General features: G+C 36.7%; 1 protein-coding gene across 1 annotated transcript in view; it reads right to left on the reverse strand.

Annotated features, from left to right (window-relative positions):
- The window catches only part of SECISBP2L (SECIS binding protein 2 like), a 62,539-nt gene extending 44,560 nt beyond the window's left edge, over nucleotides 1-17,979 (reverse strand). The window contains exons 1-7 of the mRNA XM_068551212.1: nucleotides 17,761-17,979; nucleotides 10,274-10,452; nucleotides 7,967-8,291; nucleotides 6,251-6,386; nucleotides 1,349-1,578; nucleotides 1,030-1,054; nucleotides 574-689 (exon numbers count right to left, since the gene is read on the reverse strand). Coding sequence (XP_068407313.1) covers nucleotides 574-689; nucleotides 1,030-1,054; nucleotides 1,349-1,578; nucleotides 6,251-6,386; nucleotides 7,967-8,291; nucleotides 10,274-10,452; nucleotides 17,761-17,784 — 1,035 coding nt within the window. The 5' untranslated portion in view covers nucleotides 17,785-17,979. The remainder of the gene's footprint in view (nucleotides 1-573; nucleotides 690-1,029; nucleotides 1,055-1,348; nucleotides 1,579-6,250; nucleotides 6,387-7,966; nucleotides 8,292-10,273; nucleotides 10,453-17,760) is intronic.
- Nucleotides 17,980-20,793: the final 2,814 nt, after the last annotated feature.

Below are 20,793 nucleotides of genomic sequence, written 5' to 3' on the forward strand. Positions count from 1 at the left end.
AGGAAGACAATTATTGGAAGTTCGTGGCAGTATATAACTTGCTCTGCTGTACCGCAGCTAGATCTTGCTCCCCAAGACCAGGAAGCTGCCCCGTCTGGCCCCATTATGGCAGAGGCAGCCATCACTATGGTACCGCAACAAGCACCGAGTATGGCTTGTGGTGTTTATAGTCAACTAAAGACACGTGGACAAGGCTGCAGTCCTGAAGTTCAAAGAATCAATATTTAAGGTATTAAAATGCTTTAAATTTTTTTATATGGATAAGAAACAGTCACAGAAGATGAAGCAGGACTGGAGAGTATTCTTTTTTTAAATTATAAAATATACAAATATATTTCTTAAATATAGAAAAGTAGAAAATGGTACAATATACATCCCACCTACATTCAACATCTTACCATTTTGTTTCATTATTTAAATAATAATTTTATTGGCTAAGCCATTTAAAAGTTACAGATATCATGTTATTTTAAACAACACAACATGTATCGCCAAATATTAAGGACACTGCCCTTCAAAACCACTATACCATAACTCACACTACTCAACTTTCTCCAACCTAATCCAAATTACCTGTGAATTATTTCTTTGTTCAGCCTGCCTTCCACCTCTAGAAAATGTCTGATTTTTTTCCATCCAAGGTTTTTTCTGAGTTGCCTGGCAAGTTACATTGGACCAATTTACACCACCTGTAATAAATGAGATTTTAAAATATAAAGATGTCAAAACCTAAAGGGCCCCCTAACTTCACGTACTGAAACTCAGTCACTATAAATGTAATACTGAAAAATTTTCCATAAACTTTAAGTGGTATTCCAGTTCTTAGTAATACAAGTTGTCATCTTACAGAATACCTCTAGCTGGAATTTTCTCAATTCCATCAACAAAACTGTACTTTCAAATTAACTTGAATTTCCTTGGAAGATTTCCAATTTTTTTGCAGCATCAGCAAGCTTCATGCTTAAAAACAAAGCTGTGACATGGACAAAGAAGAAAGTATAGCAAAAACACTATGCAGAAAGTAAGTACCTGCACATATAGATGATTCCACATGCTAAAAATAGAAACAAAAAAGACAATTATTTTCCGCTTAAGAGTAAACACCATATACCTTGCAAAACATTTCATAATTCCATCTAGTGTGAAGCATGCTTATTATAATCTTAGAAAAAATACTTCTCCATAAATGAGTATTCTTATATTAATAATAAAACATACAAAATACATTTTTAACCATCCTATTATTATAGGAATTGTTCATGAAAATAGATACTTCAGCTTTAGCAGAGGACACAAAGATAATACTGACACAGATGACTGATGAGGAAATCAAAGTAATGCCACATACACTGATGGTGCTAGAATCAGGATTTCTCAGAGCCCCAGCTGCAGGTTGGTTGTTGCTGTGTTTGGGACTGCAGTAGCCACTATCACTGTCAATGTCAGCTTCACTAGCCCCCTGCTCACTAGAGGATTCAGCAGTAGGGTGGGATGCTCTTCTCCTCCTGCCTTTGGCCTTCCAGACCATCGTGGCAGAGCTCTCTGAGAGAGATTTGTTAGCGATGTCTGATGGGAAATCTGTAAGGCAAGGAAAGTTTGACAACTCTTTTTGAGGACAAGTTGATCAATTCTTGTTATCATTAAAATTGTAAGAAAACAAAGATACCTAACTTTGTAAATAGAGAAAACAGGTGAAAGCTTTTGAAAAGATCATCAAAAGGTAAGCTGTTCCTGAGAAGTTGGTTTATAAAATGTATTTAGTATGAAAAGAGAATATTTGTATAACTAAAATATTTGTATAATTAATATCACAGAATAATTAAAACAAACCACCATTACCCATTTTAGAAAGAGAACATCACCAATCCTTTGAAGTCCACGGCATGCCTCCTCCACCACTGCATTCTCTTTCTCCCTCAGAGGTCACCACTATTCTGAATTGTGTTTACCATTCCTTCACTTTTTAAACTAGATTTACCAAGGATTTTTGTATTCCAAAAACATATATCACGTACTTTTGCAGTTTTAGCTTTATTAAAATGAAATCATACTGTCCATATTCTTCTGTGACTTGCTTCCCCCTGCTGCTACCCCCTCCCCTAAACAGTGATTGGTTTTGAGATTCTGATGCATGTGGCTGTAATTCATTAAGGTCGCTGGAATCTAGAATGTCTGTGTATGAATATACCAAAATGCATTTATCCTTTGTACCACTGATGGGACACCTGGGTTGTTTGGGGGTTTTGCTATTAACAACAATACTGCTGTAAACATTCTTATATAGACATATAAATGTGTATGTGTGCACGTGAAGTTTCTCTAAGATAATTACTGCTAGGCCTTAGGAGATACACATAATATTCAACTTTGCTTGGTAATGCCAAATCATTTTCAAAGGTGGTTAGAACAGTTTACACTCTAACAGCAGGATATAAATATCCCCACTGATGCACATATTCACCAAATACTTGACACTGTCCTCTAGGCTATAATTTTTGCCAATAGTTGGGTATAAAAAGATGGCTCATTGTGGGTTTTAATTTGCATTTTTCTGCTTAATAACGAGATTGAGAATCTTTTCTCATGGTTTTAGCCACTCACGTTTTCCTTTCTGTAAAATACTTGTTAAATTTACTTTTGGATTGTTTGACTTCTGCCTATTCTTCTACTAAGTTGCCTGTTTCTCATTTTTGTATTTCACAAATTGTAATTACAAGACATTAAAAAACCTCTTACAATCTCCTAACCTATCACAAATATTCCTTTTCCATATACACAATTTTTTCCATATATAAGTTTTATACAGAATCAATACAATTTTTGAGTTGCACTGTTTAATATTATGTATATGTTCTTCATTAATTATAATATATGAAGGCCCCATATTATTCCACTGAGTGGATGTCCTAGAGACTTCTTTTGACTTGTTGCCCGTTACTGGACATTGAGAAGTTTTCAGTGTTTTTTTTTTTTTTTTTGCTGCTGCTGCAGTGTACACACCTTTAATCAAACAGTTCCTTTTCTTTCTAGGGGGAGATTCCATTTGGATACATTCACCTGAGTAGGACAACTGGGTCCAAATATTCCTATAGTTCTGCCAAACTGTTTCAGCCCCTTGGCAGCACTGCATTCCAGGGGCCCTGAGCACAAGGTGGGATCATTTTCTTATTGATTCCTATGAATTCTTTATATGTCCTCACACTAATCCTCTGTCAGTTACATGCATGGTAAAAATCTTTTCCAAGATTTGTGCCTTGTTCTTTCACTGACGCTTGATAAACAGAAATTCTTAATTTTAGGAATAGTTCTCTCCGTGCAATCATAAAAATATCTGCCTATATTTTCTACTACATGTGGTTTTCCCATTTAAGCCCTTAATCCATCTGGAATAGATTTGCATGATGTATATGTTAGGGGTCTGTGATGCTATCTTTGTCATTTTCCTTACATGTGTTTCCACACGTATGAGTCTGTTTCTGGGCTCTCTGTTCTGTTTGATTTTCACATACTGAATTTTATATACTATATTTTTGTATAAGCCTATAAAAAATAAAATGGCTTAATAGGTCTTGATATCTAGAGGAAAAGTTATTTTCCAGGGATGTCTTGGCCAGTGCTCCTTTATTTTAGAATTAGTTTGTCAAGTTCCAAAAACATCCCCACTGGAATTTTTTTTTTTAATAAATTTATTTATTTTATTTTTGGCTGTGTTGGGTCTTTGTTGCTGTGTGCAGGCTTTCTCTAGTTGTGGTGAGCAGGGGCTACTCTTCGTTGTAGTGCACAGGCTTCTCACAGCGGTGGCTTCTCTCATTGCGGAGCATGGGCTCTAGGCACGCGGGCTTCAGTAGTTGCGGCGCGAGGGCTCAGAAGTTGCGGCTCGCAGGCTCTAGAGCGCAGGATCAGTAGTTGTGGCACACGGGCTTAGCTGCTCCGCGGCATGTGGGAACTTCCCAGACCAGGGCTCGAACCCATGTCCCCTGCATTGGCAGGTGGATTCCTAACCACTGCACCAGCAGGGAAGCCCACCATAGGAATTTTGAATAGAACTGCATTGAATCTATAGACTAACTTCGGGGAAAATGCCATTTGCAACATCAAATTGTCCTGAATGAGCGTGCTATTTATTTTTTTAAATGTCCTAAAATAAAGTTACAGTTTTCTGCATCAATGTCTTATTATCTTTTGTCAGGTTTATGCCAGAAACTGTATTTTTGTTGCTACTGTAAATAATATCTTAAATTTTGTTTGTTGGCAGCACACTGAAATGCAATTAACTTTTGCATATTATTTTATATCTAGCCATGTTACTAAACTCTTAAATACGAGCTTGTGTTCAAGAGTAAAAATTTGCTACAAATTCCTTTAAAATTTTCATTCTACCTATAGTTGATACCAATTAATCCTGATAACTTAAAAACAAACTAAAGAATAAGAATACTGATAGAAGGTATAATCTTCTACTCAAATTATGTCTTCATCTTTTCACTTTCTAATTCTTGTGCTTCAGAAGGCTGTCTTTGTGGACACTTAATGAGCAAACCAAAGACGTTAGGATAAATTTTTAAAGCAGTTCCAGGGTTCAAAGCATGTAGAAATGGGTCACTATGTCTAGGAACAACCAAAACATAGAAAATTTTGTCATATATTACCTTGTGACTCTTTTCCATAGCCACTCCAACCATCTGTCAGTCTGTTAATCTCATCGCTTTATGCCCTACAAATCACACAATGACTGCACTATCAGCAAGATTGTTTTTTAACTGATTCCCAAATCCCTTCTTGCTCCTAACAGACCTAAGCAATTGTAAAAGGAAACTGAACAGATGTCCAACAGAAAAGGTACAGTCCAAATGAAAGAATGTATGTGCCACCTAATTCATTTTAAGCCAGACAGCATTTTTGTGAAAACTATAGGGGGTAAAAAGCAAATATGCCTTTGAACAGATCTAATTCCTAGCCTTGGATCATTAATAAGGATTTCTTTAATCACAATGGGTGTTGAGTAGAAGACGGCCATCTACTCTATAGCTATTAGGCTGAGACCAGAGACACAAAATGAAATTTCACAGTATGAACTGGAAAATAGCAAGAATATTTTAAGACTATTTATTAATTCTTATCTACTACCAGGATAAAGTTTTGTAATTTAATGCTTATAGAGTCCTCTAAAAAACTTTTGACAAAATGATATCACTAGTCCAAAATTTTTACTTATTTGAAGATATAGGTATCACTCATACATCTGGTTCAGATCTACACTAAAATACGGTGCAGAAAACTTGGTAACTTCTTCTATAAAGATATTATAGGATGTTAGGATGTTTTAAAAAGGATTTTAATCTAGTTATAAAACACACACAATTCTGATTTCTACCAAAATGAGTCCCTCAAATTTCTACAATGTCTGCAAAATTCCATCTCTGATTTCTGAACTGCTCCACTACTGTAAGGGGATAAGGAAACATCAAATCCTGCCCAAAACTGTACATAAGCCAGCATGCAAGTTGAAAGAATATTAAGGACATGGACTGTTTTATCCTTCCTAGAGAATTTCACAAAGTGGCAGGATAAACGGATGAAAGCCTAGAATCCTAAAAAGTGGTAGAGTCCATGGAGTTCCCCGGTGGCCTACTGGTTAGGACTTGGAGCTTTCACTGTGGAGGCCAGGGTTCGATCCCTGGTGGGGGAACCATCCTGCTTGCTTTGCAGCATGGCCGAAATACAAAAAAAAAAAGTGGTAGAGTCCACAATTATAAAGTCAATGCATGACAACAGATGAAAATCAGTGATGTATACAGACATAGAGAACAGACTTGTGGTTGCCAAGGGGAAAGAGGGATGCAGGAGGGATGGATTGGGAGTTTGGGATTAGCAGATGCAAGCTATTATATATAGAATGGATAAACAACAAGGTCCTACTGTACAGCACAGGAAACTATATTCAGTATCCTGTGATAAACCATAACGGAAAAGAAAACAAAAAAGGATGTATATGTATATATAACTGAATCACTTTGCTGTACAGCAGAAATTAACACAACATTGTAAATCAACTATACTTCAATAAAATAAATTTTTTTTTTTTTTTGGCCTTGCCATGTAGCATGCGGGATCCCCAACCAGGGATCAAACCCGTGGCCCGTGCAGTGGAAGCGTGGAACCCTAACCACTGCACGGCCAGGGAATTCCCTCAAAAAAATAAATTTTTTAAAAAACCTATAATGTATATATGTAAGAAATCTTGCCTTACCAGTCTGCTGTGAAGCGTCTACCAGTAGCACAATTTTTGATCGGTTATCAGGACCTGCTGCATTTGTCTCTTTCTGAGTAGCTACATTTTTCACCAGTGGCCTTTTGCTTTTTATGTGCTGTTGTAAAAGCTGTTGCTGATTGAAGTAAAAAAAAAAAAAAAAATTAAGATCTTATTCAATGTACTAAACATTATAAAATACACATCCTTTATAATAGATACTTAAATGTAGCCTACAAATTAGTGACTCCCAACCTATGAGGAAACAGGGTTACTGTGTTAGGATTTCATGAAATTATCTGCAGCCAATGATAATAGGGTAAAAAATGTATTATACATACATTTATATACTATTTTCAAATAACCATTAATACTACTATAATAAAATATAAATTCATTTTAATTGTCATTTGAATTTTTAGTTTTCTCAATCAATACCTAATAAACAATAAGAGTATAATCATGTCAAATTAGGGGTTGCAAATTTTTATTTAAAAGGGTAATAAAAAGGATGGTAACTTATCCAAAAGCGAAATTTTAGCAATGAATTACAGAAGAAATTTCTGCTTTAGAGTTTAAAAAGAAAATACTAAAAAGTTGATCCTTTCCTTCATTTTTAAAAATATGGGTAGTCATCACTTAATAGCAATTTATACAATAGAGCTCCAAATTTAACTTCTTAGATTCAAGTGCTGGAAATGCACTCTGAGAAATCATGTTACTTCAAACTCTTAAAGTTATATACTATTGTCTTCTTTTCATTCTCAGAAGTCCCAAAAGGATTTCCCTTGATCCAGAATGTTTCCATGAACAAAGACTAAAATGCTTTTCAAAGCAACTTCTGCTGCTCGTCTGTATTTTAATCTGTAAAAAGTATGCCAAAAGATAGCCAAGACTTTCCACCGAAGAGGCTAGGCTAATGGAATTTAGGAAAGCATCAACTCCTTGACAATAACAGTCATAAAATGCATCTAATCCCTCTGCCTTCTATTAGCTCAAAAGTGCTGAAAAGAAACATGGTTTTTCTTCTTATTTGCTTTAATATTATGGCCTCAATAGAAAAGTAACCTTTTAGTTAAGAAACAGTCACCTAGAATTAACCTTAATCCTCCTGTGATTTCAAGGCCTTTGTGTCTTTTTTTTTTTTATTTAGTCAAAGGCTGGTGCTGACAAAAGGTCGTTTCACACATTTATCTTTAATTTTCTTTAGCCCTAGGAGACCTTGTATTCATATAACAAAGCATCCCTTGGATAACAAAGTGCTATTCCTACTAAAAACTGACAGAATAGAAACAATGAAGTTGAAGAAACAAATGTTCTTTTCCATAATATCTCCTGCTTATTTCTGAAGATTGAAATGTCTTGATGTGCATTAGCCACTCAACACTGCTAGCAAAGGATCCAAACTAATCACTTATTAAAATTGGTGTCACTATGCAATTTTTATCACTAAATTAAAATACTTTGGAAATATCTATGCATTATGCTTATGTAAACTCTCCGAAGGAACTGCAAGATGACTGTAAATCATATCACCATTTAAGAATGAGGAACAAAAGTAATGGAAAAAATTATTTTACAAATGCTACACTGTTGACTGTTTTTTAAAAGGTAAATTCAGGATTAAAGGCTAATCAATACAAGTAGCAAATTACTTATACTATTACTAACAAGAGAAATATCAAACACAAAAGCCAATCAAATTCAGTCACTTACTTTTGGTACCACTGGTCCTCTATTACTGTTTCTGTTTCGATGACCAGGTAACGGGAAGACCTGTCCAAGCTGATTTGGACGCTCAGTGCATTCTGCGGTTATAGTATTGACAGTATTTGCAGCCTGAAAAGTGTTGGAGTAAGGTGCAGGAAAAGGATGATAGAAACCCATAACTTGGGCACATGGTGCTGGCATCAGCTGATAATATGTATACTCTGTAGAAACAGGTGGCTGAGCAGATATAATGGGGTAAGCAAGGTATGGTCCAGCAGGGTTCGGATTAGGCTGTTGCCATCGTATATCATTGTTATATAATGGAAACTGTCTGTAAAACCAAATCAAAAAAGAACAAATCTATTGACATGTATGTCTAAAAGTAATGCTAAAGCAAAATCTTAACGTATTTTAATAAAAGAAAAAACAGTACAAAACAGTAGCCTCATAATAATTCTGAAAAAGAGATAAAATTACTGTTTTATAAATTTCCTTGCTATAATGAGAGATTTTTATGTACATGTGATAACAATTTAATTGACAGTATAAAGGAATTCAACCTGATAGCTTACTGCATTCCAAAATTTAAAAATTTTGGTACGGACCTTTCTTATTTGTAACTCTCCCCTCAACCTCCTCAAGGTATTTCTGCCTAAAAGTTAAAACACCTAAGTTGCTGAATCTGCCACTAAAGGCAGTCCAAAGTTCCCATCCAATGGTAACAACTGTGACAGTCTTCTGCAAAAAGCAGGGTAAGGTGATCATTGTGTAAGGTGATCTTTACAACGGGTGTTAAGATTCTTCCACCTCCCATTCTTTAGCTCAGGCCCACAGTCTCCTACTCCTCTACCATACTCCCCCAACCACCTGGCCAAGTCCGGCTCTTTCCCTAGCTCCCCTCCTTGGCAATGGAAGCAGGCACCAGGTCCAAGGGAAAGAAGAGAAGAAAAAGGCAAGCTTGTTCACTACCATCTTATCTCCAGCATTAGAGTTCTCCTAGTGCAATCCCCTCCTATAAAGCACCAGTCCTTCCTGTCTCAGCAGTTCTCCTTGCAGACAGTTGCTGCTGACAAATGAGGGGGCATAGGGGGCTGGAGTACAGAGCTTTTCCTCACTATTCCATGACAAAGCAAAAGAGAAAAACATTCCCTGCCATAATTCTAAAAATATAATCTGATGGCTGGCTTACTCATGAATTCTCAAAGATTATTTGGTAAGGTAAGAAAAATTAAATTTATCATACTGTACACTTGGCCACTTTGCCAAATACAGAATAGTATTTTTAATCTAGTTTACAAATCACTTCAAACATAATCCAATATAGGTCCAAGATTTTTAATATAATGTTAACTTGACTCAATTCAGAAGACTCCTTTAGCTTCTACTGTTTGCCTAATGTCCAGAACTATTAAGAGTTTTAGACTATTAACTTGAATATTTAATATCTGAGACAGTAATTTAGTGATCTGTTATCTCATACATCCAGAATTTCTCAAAGAATGTGCCTGGGCACACTAGTGTGCCACAATGGTTATAGACGTGTAGAAATATTGATTGCCTTAGCCCTCAGGGGTGGCTGGGCAAAGGCTAGAGTCTAGTCGCCACATCCATTTATCCCAGAGTGCTGGAGAAGTACAATGTTTTGTGTGTGATATAACTTGAAAGAGGCTGAAAGTACTTTTATACAGCAATAAAATGAACTACACCAACGAAATGCTAATCATTCAGACAGTCTAAGCAGGGTTAGAAAGGCTATCATGACTATCACAAGGTACACCCTAAACACTAGGTCACACATTATCTGAACTGTAAGCATTTTGCTAAATCACCCTGTGACTACAGCACAGAAGCTAAATTTAAACTACAATCAGAGTCTAACACATATATGCTAACTAGACACAAAAGCTTCAAAGTTAAGTGCTACCCCTTGATATATTCTTCTTATGCCAGACCGTCTTGGCAATTATGATTAGATGCCTATCCTCAAAAAAGGATTTTTGTTCACCTCTTTCTGAATAATTCATTCCTCCCTTTGAGTCAATTTATTTCAGACAAATTTCAATTACTTATTATAGGAGATACATACAAAGAACTCCATTTTCTCTTAGAAAGAATGAGAAAATAACAATAACCCATGTTAACAATTTTTAAATTTCTACATCATTTGGTTTTATTTACTCCTCTTAGAAAACAGAGAAATGGCTGATGTTTAAAAGTTACAAAAGAAAAAATTAAGAAGTATCCTTTGCCAACTTCTATATTTCCCTACCCCTTTCTTCCCCCACCCAAAGAAAATAATAGTAAACAAATTACCTATTGGACTGGTTTTCCTGAACAAATGGATAACAAGTAATCAGGTAGCTGGGAATTGGAGTTGGTTCTACCCCAGAAACACTGCCGTTATCATTTGGGAGTGCCATAGGGATCATAAATGTATCAGGATTCTTCTTCTGGGGAATAAATGGTTCTACTTCAGCTGACAGCTTGACATTCTTCAAAGAGAAAGTGAAACACATTACTAACAAACAAACAAAAATTTAAATAATACAAATTCACAACTTAACGATAAAAGAGACAGTCTTTACAAACAGTAATTAGGTCTCTTCTTAGTATTCACAAGACATTCAAAGGAATAGCAAGGTCAAATTAAAATAATTAAATATGATTACATTATTTAGACAAAGCCATCAAATAGGAGAAAAGTTATCAAAGGTTACTAGATTTCAATGAAGTCATTTCGTACGTAACCAAAGCTGTTAAAACAATCAAGAATACAAGGAAGTTGTACCTCACAGTCCAAAAATAAAGCTGGTAGTAAAAAAAAAAACTAGCTCTTCAGACAAAACAATGTGTTTTTAACTAATTTTGTTAGGGGAAAAAAAAATCACTGAACAGAGTTCTGAAGGATAATTACTTTATATTTGTTTGAATAGTCTAAAAAATAGTCTATTTCTGTCCATTTCAGGAAATTAGATTAGTATGGTTAAATTAAAAGGAAGGAAAATGTCTACAGTAAATGAAAAAAAAAGGGAGAAAAACTTTTGCTTCACAGTTAAACTGGGGAAAAAATGAGTACTTCAGCTTCCCAGTAGACAAGCCGAGTAAACTAAAGTAATCCAGTCTATGTACTCCATTTTAGTTTATTTTGTATCTTTTCTTATAAATCTATAGAGGTTTAACAGACATAATAAACTACCATACTAAGGATGCACAAGTTGGTGACAAAACTGTAAAGAAAAGTAAATAAGAGCCATGAAAATCAGGATAGGAATTACTCTTAGGAAAGAGGGAGCTGTGATTGGGAAGAGGCACCTGGACAGTTTCTGGGGTACCTGGCAAAGTTCTATATCCTAACTTGGGTGATACAAGGTATTCATCCAATAATTCATTTAGCTGTACACTGGTCTTATGCAGTTTTCTTTCTATATTTGTTATATTTAACAACAAATTTTTAAAATTTAATTATACAAAGAAATAATCTCTAGGCACATTCTGTAAAAGCAGAATGTTAAAAACCACAAACATTACAATCTAAAAAGATATTAAACACTTCTTAGCGAAACCAGTAAGTGGAATGCAATCCAATTTTTCAACAACTCAAATCAACTACCTGAAAGCAACAGCCCTAACCAGAACTTTTTCCCCACTAGGGTGGCATTCAGTAGAAACTCCCATCAAGGCATATTTCTCAGAATAAATTTCATGCATGTTTCTCACAAAAGTAATCAGTAGCAAATCCAAGAAAACCTAAAGAAAAGACTTGATATGCTAAATATAGAGCCTTTTTCAGAAAAACTGTTCTCCAAAGAGTCCACTGTAAATATTCAGCAACACGTGTCTGGGGAAGAAATCTGAACTATATAGCAGTATCAATTCAATATCCTTCCTCCCCACCTGATTTAACTTTGAAGTCTACTTCCGTACTACTAACCAAATCTGAAGCTGATAATGTCATTGAACTCACAAATATCTGTGAACTGGAGTTGGTTTCTTGAATTTCAACACAAGAGGCAAAAACAAATGTTAACAGTGTAAGTCAGTGATTGTCACTGTGATAGTCAACATGATTCAAAACTGATTTACATAAGGTATAAAAATATCAACCTTTGAACATATGAGAACCTGAACAGTTTTATAAATCTGGACTAGAAGACACCAGGATTTTTTTTTAATGCGAGGTATGCGGTTATATTAAATTCTCAGCCCAATATGAAAAAAAGGAATAATACTAATATAAAGAAATAATTTAAAAATAACTTTTCCTGATCCCCCCAAGTAATACCAACTCATAAATTACTTTGGTAACAACAAATTCAAATTCTTGCTCAAGTCAAAAGGTGCAGGGAATTCCCTGGCGGTCCAATGGTTAGGACTCCACTTCCACTGCAGGGGGCACAGGTTCCATCCCTGGTCAGGGAACAAAGATCCCACAAGCCAGGTGGCGCGGGGGGAGGGGAGACAGTGCCACAAATTTTTTATGCCTAGTCTCATTTGTACTCTATATGTTTTATGAATTTAGGCAACCCACTATTCAAAAAGTGTCATGCATAATTTATAACTAATATCTGTACATATACACAGTATATGTCCTTAAAAATTAAAGTCTGTATTGGTTTCTATTCTAAGTGCAATTCTAGATATTGGCATTCAACAATAAAACTCACAAACACTGAAACGAGCCTTTGTTTTTAGCAAAAAAGAGAAGCTGCTGTAGTCAACAGCTGCAGAAACAGAAGATGTCACTAGTAGGAACAGACTGGCAAACTTTCTCCTATAGTTACAACTCCGTACGGTTTTATAAGTTGTTTATTGTGACTTTGGGGCCTTCAGTGTCATACATCAAAATGCAGCCTCAGTTGTTCTCAGGCCTGAAAAGTAATGTAAAGATCCCAAACTATTTTTTAAATTCCATATAATAAAGACCATAGAGACAATATGTTAAGCAAGCAACAAATTCTGGCAATATTTCAATTATATTAGCATAGAGATCAAAGGAAAAAATGTCTTAACATAGTGGACAACAAAATGTTATGAAAAAATTAGACTATTTACTTCATACAATGATATGCCTCAGTTTGAATTTCTGTTTAGTCTCTCTACTTTTGCCATGATCTGCTTTTTAGAAATCAAAAATTTTATAGCAAATTTTTGTCTCCTTAAATAAAATATAAATATGAAAGAAGTCTAAACACAGAACAAAATCTATTCCTGTACTACTCTTTGTTAAAAAAAAACCACACAATAAAATTATCTTTATCTTTCAGAAATTATTTCAGAATTTTCCAAATTAATGAAAAATCATAATCCCAGAAACCTGTATTTGAAAAAAAAAACAAAACTTAAGCTGTTTCACATTCATTTAAAATTCTGCATATAGTTAAACAAACATCAATAAAACTTCTTTGATGTGAATAATCTAGAAAACCCAAGAATTTATCAGAACAAAAACTATAAAAACCTTATTTAAAAGTTTATTAAACAAATGCATTCAGATCACTGAGAGCCTATATATATAATTCAACAAACATGCATTGAGTTCATGTTTTGAAGAGAGCACCACACGAGGCTGGTTTAGGGAAAATGGGCAAACATTACTACGAAGCACACGTCAACAGAAAATGCATACTAAACTCCTCTGAGATAGAACATTCAGAAGAGTGCAAATAATTTTCCCAAATTAAGCAACAGAAAAAAGACACTCACTTGAAATCAAAACTGAAGTAGAACATAATAAGGCACGCTCCCACAGTGAAATGTCAGTATGTACTACACACCTAGAGAAAAAATATGACCATGGAAACCCTCCACATTCTTCCTATGTTAAGGTAAATATGATATATCAAACATTAAGATGTTTTACATATCATGGCCAAAGATAAAATGTCTTCTGAAGGAAAAAATGCTTCAGAGATACCTGCTGGCTTTATTGTTTTCTGGTTGGAATGTTTTATACTGAAAGTAAACCACTTGCCAAAACAAATCACATATATATATATGAGTTCTGCCAAGACTTCAGAAAATATTGAAGAAAAAAAAAAACAAAAGCATTTACCTTAGACTCTGACCATTTGCTTTCCTATCCATACATTTTCCCCCTTTTCTTAAAATAGACCACATTTAATCCTGTTAAAGTCTGGTGGTACTTTTCTAACATCCAACTTTCTAAATTTAATACTAGTTTTTGGAATATCTAATTAATTAATTCCTGCTTTTACATTTTTTTTCTCTCTTTCTTTGAGGGGTTTTCCCCCAAACTTCTTGCCTTGGATGCTTAATTTTTAATTTCCTTTTAAAATGCTGAATAATGAAAACATTCGTGACTATGCATTTGCCTCAGAGTAAGCTTCAGCCACGTCCCATACATTGTCATACGTAATATTTTATTACTTTTTCAAAAATCTAAAATTCTACTTTATATTTCCTCTTTGATTTAAAAGCTTAGGGGAAAAATGCCTTATAAAATTTCCAAATGGTATTTTCACTAAATGAGCATTATTTACCTTCTTTATTATTACAAAAGTATTATTTTTAAAATCTGTTAAGACAATCATTTACTTAGATCTATAAAAGCTAACTGTAAATACTGCTGAATAACAAACATTTTAGAGTAACTTATTTAGAATATATTTAGTTTGCAGTGCTGATATTATTTGAAGTTTATAAATAATTTAAAGAAAAGAATTATAAACCGAATAATTTTATATCTTTATTGGTAAACAGCACTTTGCATGAAGCCATATGCATTTATTACACATTTGCTTTTCTAAGAATTAAAGACATCAGTGATCAATAATTTTGTAAATTATTTTAAAAGAACTTACCTAACGTTAATGTACTAAATATCAAGCCAATGTTTAAATTATTTGATAATACAAAAGAGATAGTAAACCTCAAGTGTTCTGTCACTTCTAAGGTTATTGTTTATTAAAAAAAAAATCTCAAAACACTGTCCTAAATTTATTAAAAATAGAAACACTAAGACTTTATAAACAAAATGAACTCCATGATTTATGCTTCACATCCCTTTATACCAGCTTTTTTTCCCTTAACAACAACAACAACAACAACAAAAAAGGCACAATACCAAGTAGTTCTTAGAACTAACTCCGGCAAGTAAAATTAAGCTACTTGTTTTGGTTTAATATAGTCTTGCTAAAAGAGAATACTCCTGAGACTCTCTTCTGGTTATAACATTCTTTCAAATAGTCATTACTACAATTAAGACTATCAGCTAGCATGTATTCCCAGTAACTTACTTTTTATAATCTCGATCAACGCACACACAATTTATCCTTTTATACAAAGATTTTATATTTTTTTAAAAAAGATGTAATTCAACAACAGCAACATGAATGCCTTCAGGCAAAACATGCTGAGTTTTCTTTTTTAAGTTACACTTGTGCAATACTCCAAGGATTTCGCTTAGATTAAGACAAAATGCAGAAAGTGTGTATTAGTACTATTTTTTAAAAAATCAAACTTCTATGAATTGCTAACCACTACAATATTATAAGTTTTAATGCTGTAGACATTCCCAGAAATTCTGAATATAAACCAACACTGGTTTAAAATGAAAAAAATAAATGTTTAGTGAGAAAAAATGGGAATTCAGCACATACGGCATCTGTTTTTAATGACTTTTACCTATTAAATTCACTTTGTTATTAAAAATATAAAAGTACATTCCAAATAACTCGGAAAAGCCATTGCATTACTCAATGGTATAGTGAAAACAATCAAGAACTCCACAAAGTGGACAAATCTCAGTTCTAGCCCCTAATCTATCATGAAATTAATGGTTCTGTGCCTTTTTTCAATGATGAATACGAGCATATGATGAAAATAATGGAGTCTTGCCCCAGAAAAGTGCTAATTAAAACGAAGGAGACTCCTTCCAGGTCATCCATGGACCCCTGAATTAACTGCCTACAGCACGAACTAGGCATCACTTCCTGGGGTCTCAGCTTCCTGTGAGCATGTGTAGGGGGAAAGGGGGATTGATTCAAATTATTCTCTCATTTAAGGTTAGGCTAAGGGAAGAGGCAAGAGGTATTGGAGGGGAAAAAAAAAAAAGAAAAATTCTTCAACGGAAAACCTACATTTATGATTTTTTTCTGAACCTTAAATTTCTACAAGATTTTAACTGGTTGTGGATTTTGGAAAGATACAGGATGAAAGATGAAGAGGCTCTCTAAATAATTTGCTCATAGCACTTGCTGTTAAGATAATCACACACAAGTAACTATGCTAAGGGTTACCATCTAAATAGTTAATTACATTTCCTCTGGGATGAAGGGAACCATAAGTATACATATGGTAGCATTACTAGTTACAGTTCTGTCATCACACAGAACGACCAAAATGTGTAACCCTTTCATTAGTGACACACATACAAAAAAATCATTCAAGAAAATTTCCTATTCACTTGTCAGGCTTTGAAATCTCAGACATTTTTGATAGATACCTTGAAAAACTGTTTTTCATTAAATTGGATATAGGGTGTATATAAAATACCCTGGGTCACAGGAAAGCCTGTATGTATTTGCCAAGAGGCCCCAATCAATTTGCTTCGGTAAATACACATATTGTTTCATAAAACTCATTTGTGTTTTCAGAGGCATATTCACATAAAGCTTTTTTTAAATAAAGATTTTGTAAAAATATATATATCTATCTATCTATACACACACACACACAACCAGGAGGCTGCTCTTTGCCTGCTAAAAGAGCACGATTTAAAATCAGAACTGGCTCTCACTAGCTACATATATACAGATACAGGAATTCGGGAAATCTTGTCTCATTATTCAGGTGTTAATCATCCATTTGTAAAGTAATTAGGCAAATCCGTAGTCTCTCTTTTTCCTTCATCTATTTGCCTAGTTCATCACTGGGCAAGGCCTTCAACTGAAGAGGGGAATGGAGAGTGAGTAAACTTAGATTTCATCAAATTAAATCGTTTCATACAGGTCTCAGGATGGAAAATACCGAAACGTCTGTGGGGGAAGAAAACTATTATTTTTAGATTATTTTTTTTAACACTATCACCATCCCAGCCTCCCAGCACCTACTGGCTTGGATAATCAATAATTTGATGCAACTGAAAACACTAATGGGACTGCTTTGTGAATATGAAAACGGGCTCGGAAATGAATTCGCGCTTCGGTCCTACCCCTTTAAAATATAATATCGACTTTTAAAAGACACTTATTTTTGCGAAATAGTTAGCTAGAAGGGCAAAGGGAAACCGTAGTATTTCATATCTGAAAGGGAAGACCTCCCTAAAACCACTGCAAAAACAATGCTTCGCTCAAGGAAACGTAGATCTTAAAAAGCCCATAACCCGCCCCCCGCCTTCGTCTGTAGTTACCACACATTCTCTGACAGTTTTTCTAAGTGAGAAGCCCTCAAAAGCCTTTCCACCTTGAAAACACATTCCAGAACTGAAGGGAAGGGAAGGGGGGGGGAGGTGGTATTCTCTGGAAGTTATAAACCCTCTCTCGGGAGAGCACGGACAACTTGGGAGTCTTCTGGCCCCTTTCACCAAGCCAGGGAGGAAGGGCAAAAGCGAGTCCCCAGCCCGGGGGGAACGGCGCTGGAAAAGCCCCCAAGCTCGAGACAGCAGCTGGAACAATGCAGGAGAGTGGGGCGCCGCCAGGCTCCCGGGGGAAGGAGGTCTGCGCCAGCAAAAACCCGAAGGCTCCGGCCGTCCGGGCCCACCCTCGGAGACCAGGGCCCGCCCGGGAGGAAGCAGCGACCCCCAGCTCCCGGCCCGGCCGGCCCGGCCCAAGCCCGCGTACCTGGTCTGCGGGGGCTCGGTCCATGGCGCCTGCAGCCGCAACAGGCCCGCGTTAGTCGGTGTCGAGAGCGCCTCGGGCCGCTTTCTCCATGGCCCCCCGCTCGGGTCGAGACCGGGCTCCGGACCTCCGCCCCTATCTAGCTGGCCCCGACACAGAGTCCGGCTACGCCACTGGCCGAGGAGGTGGCTCCAGCTCCGGGAGGAGGAGGCGGCGGCAGCCTCGGGGAGGGATCATCTGGGACGGAAGCCGAGGAGGGCCCAAATAGGAGAGAGCCGGAGGCGGAAATGGCGGTGCGCAAAAGGGAAAGAAGGGGGAGGAGACTGAGAGGGGCAGTGGGCGGAGTGACCGCTGGCGGCCTGAGCTGGCAGTAACGGAGCGCGAGCTGGCTCATCTGGATGCTGAGACCAGGTGGAGATTCTCAGGAGCAAGTGCCCTGAACCACTCTGCACTTTACGCGGGACTTAACTGCCCCTCTGGACTGCTAAACTAGGGGAGCGTGGGACCACTTGGGACTCAGGACACCCGGTTTTTAGTCTTCAGGGACATCAGAGACCACTTACTTATCTCAAACTACCTCTTAGTGATACTGGAAGAGCTTTTAGCTGCCTGTACATATGATCCTTTCTTATGTTATCCGGCTAAAGGGAGTCTTGACTGTAAAGGAAAACACCCCAGAACGGCCACCACTGAGAAATGGAGACAGGAGGCTCCACAAATACTGATTTGGTAATTCACTGTCAAGATCCAGGTCCACCTCTAGGCTCACCTTCAGGCTGATCTGCCCTATCTCAGAACACCTCATTTTACCCAGAGTCTGTATCCCACCACCCAACAGGTAACATACCCAACTCTGGTATGTTGCTTTTTCCAGTGTGCCTATTGACTGTTCCTTGAGGAAAGAGACTGCCATGAAATTGGACACTTGGTAAGCATAGCGGATTGCCTCCGGGCATCTCCTCGAACACACCCTCCAACACAAACCCTAAAAGTTCTTGTTTGCTGGTCAGTTCCAGGGTGAGGAAGAAAAATAAAAAGCTATATAAGCTAAATCACACTTAAGTGAGGGAAGAGAGTAGAGGTGGCTCCTGTGTGGGAAAGTGGTGTGGAGATTCACAGCTGGGAAAGAATTTTAAGAAGTTTGCTTTGTTATGCTTCAAGAGACATCAGTAAAAACTTGCATTGCCTTTTCAGTTAGGCTGACTTGGTAGTCTAGTTTTGACTAGGACTCCAAGAAGAGGTGGTCTGTGGAGCTCCTAACTGTACTTAAGTTGATACTATATTTTGACCTGATGAAAGGAACTATAGTAGGTTAATAAGACTTACATCAAGGCTGGCAGCAGAAACCATTTCTAAGGAGAAACATTTATATTTGTATGTAGAGCTCTCTCATTTATTTAGGTTTATTAACTCTGCTGCCTCCTCAAATTTTACATGTATGTGTGCGTGTGTGTATGTGTGTGTGTGTATATACATATAAGATCCCGCATGCCACACAGCCAAAAATAAACAAATACAAATTATAAACTAACAGATTATCATACTCCTTCACAACTGAAAGATAAAAAGAACTCTGAATTTTCAGGATGTCCCCCTATGGTCTCTAGCCATAAGATACCCCCATCTGAGTAAAAAGATAATAATAATGCAGTAATAAAAGTACCATAGTACTTTGATTTTCTTCCTTATAGAATGAACTGAGGAAATTTTTTCTTCTTTTTTTTTTTTTAATTTTATTTATTTATTTATTTTTTAAATTTATATTTATTTATTTTTGGCTGTGTTGGGTCTTCGTTTCTGTGCGAGGGCTTTCTCCAGTTGCGGCGAGCGGGGGCCACTCTTCATCGCGCTGCACGGGCCTCTCACTGTCGCGGCCTCTCCTGTTGCGGAGCACAGGCTCCAGACGCGCAGGCTCAGTAGTTGTGGTTCACGGGCCTAGTTGCTCCGCGGCACGTGGGCTCCTCCCAGACCAGGGCTCGAACCCGTGTCCCCTGCGTTGGCAGGCAGACCCTCAACCACTGCGCCACCAGGGAAGCCCTTCTTTTTTTTTTTTTTTTTTTTGGCTGTGCTGCTTGCATGTGGGATCTTAATTCCCGGACCAGGGATAGAACCCGTGTCCCCAGCAGTGGAAGTGCGGAGTCCTAACCACTGGACCACCAGGGTATTCCTGTGAGGAAATTGAAATATAGGATCTCTAAGGATCTTTCCACACTGTAGGATTTTTATGACTATGAAATAGTTCTTGCTGAGAATCTTCTATGTACAAGACATTCATTTAAATTTTAAGAACAGAATTATAAGAAATTATAAGAACAAAAATGTCACAATGCCCTTCTAACTTAACACAATCCTGGGAAAGATTGCAATAGCTATCAGAATAAAAATTTAAACCTATGAAGAAAAAGAAGACATTTTAAAACATTACATTTACAGATGATGTGATTGAATTTTAATTAATTCTTTCATTCAGCAACGAATATTTAATGTGCCAGGTGCTATGCTAAGTACTGGAAGTACAGCAGTTAATAAGACACTGAGGGCAGAGACCATGTTTGTCTTGTGGGCAAGACATACATAGAACAAGTAAATACAGGTGAGCTGAGTGTCATGAAACAGGAAGCTCAATAGGTTCTACCATAGTGTGGGATGGAAGGTCAGGGAAGTCATATCTAAGTAAATAGCATCTAAGCAAACACCTGAAGGGTGAGTAGGGGTTATGATAAGTGAGGGGGAAGAAGTAGGAAAGTTGTTCCAAGGAAAGGAAATGGCATGTGTGAGGACTCTGAGGTAATAGAGAGAATCCAGCATTAATAGTTAAATAAGCTTTCTCCTTGAAATGAGAGTTCTGGAGGAGAGGGATAATTCAGTAGAGCAAGGCCTCTGAGAAGATTGGGAGGGATAGGACGCAAAAGCCGGGGGAAGAAATTGACCTCAGATGGGAGTAGGGATATGTTGTTTACAATGACAAAAGGAAGGGAAGAAAGGATAGATACAGCTACATTTATAAGTTGAGGGAATCCCTGTCAAATGGCTTCT

Source organism: Eschrichtius robustus, chromosome 1 (genome assembly GCF_028021215.1).
Source record: "Eschrichtius robustus isolate mEscRob2 chromosome 1, mEscRob2.pri, whole genome shotgun sequence".
Taxonomy (NCBI): domain Eukaryota; kingdom Metazoa; phylum Chordata; class Mammalia; order Artiodactyla; family Eschrichtiidae; genus Eschrichtius; species Eschrichtius robustus.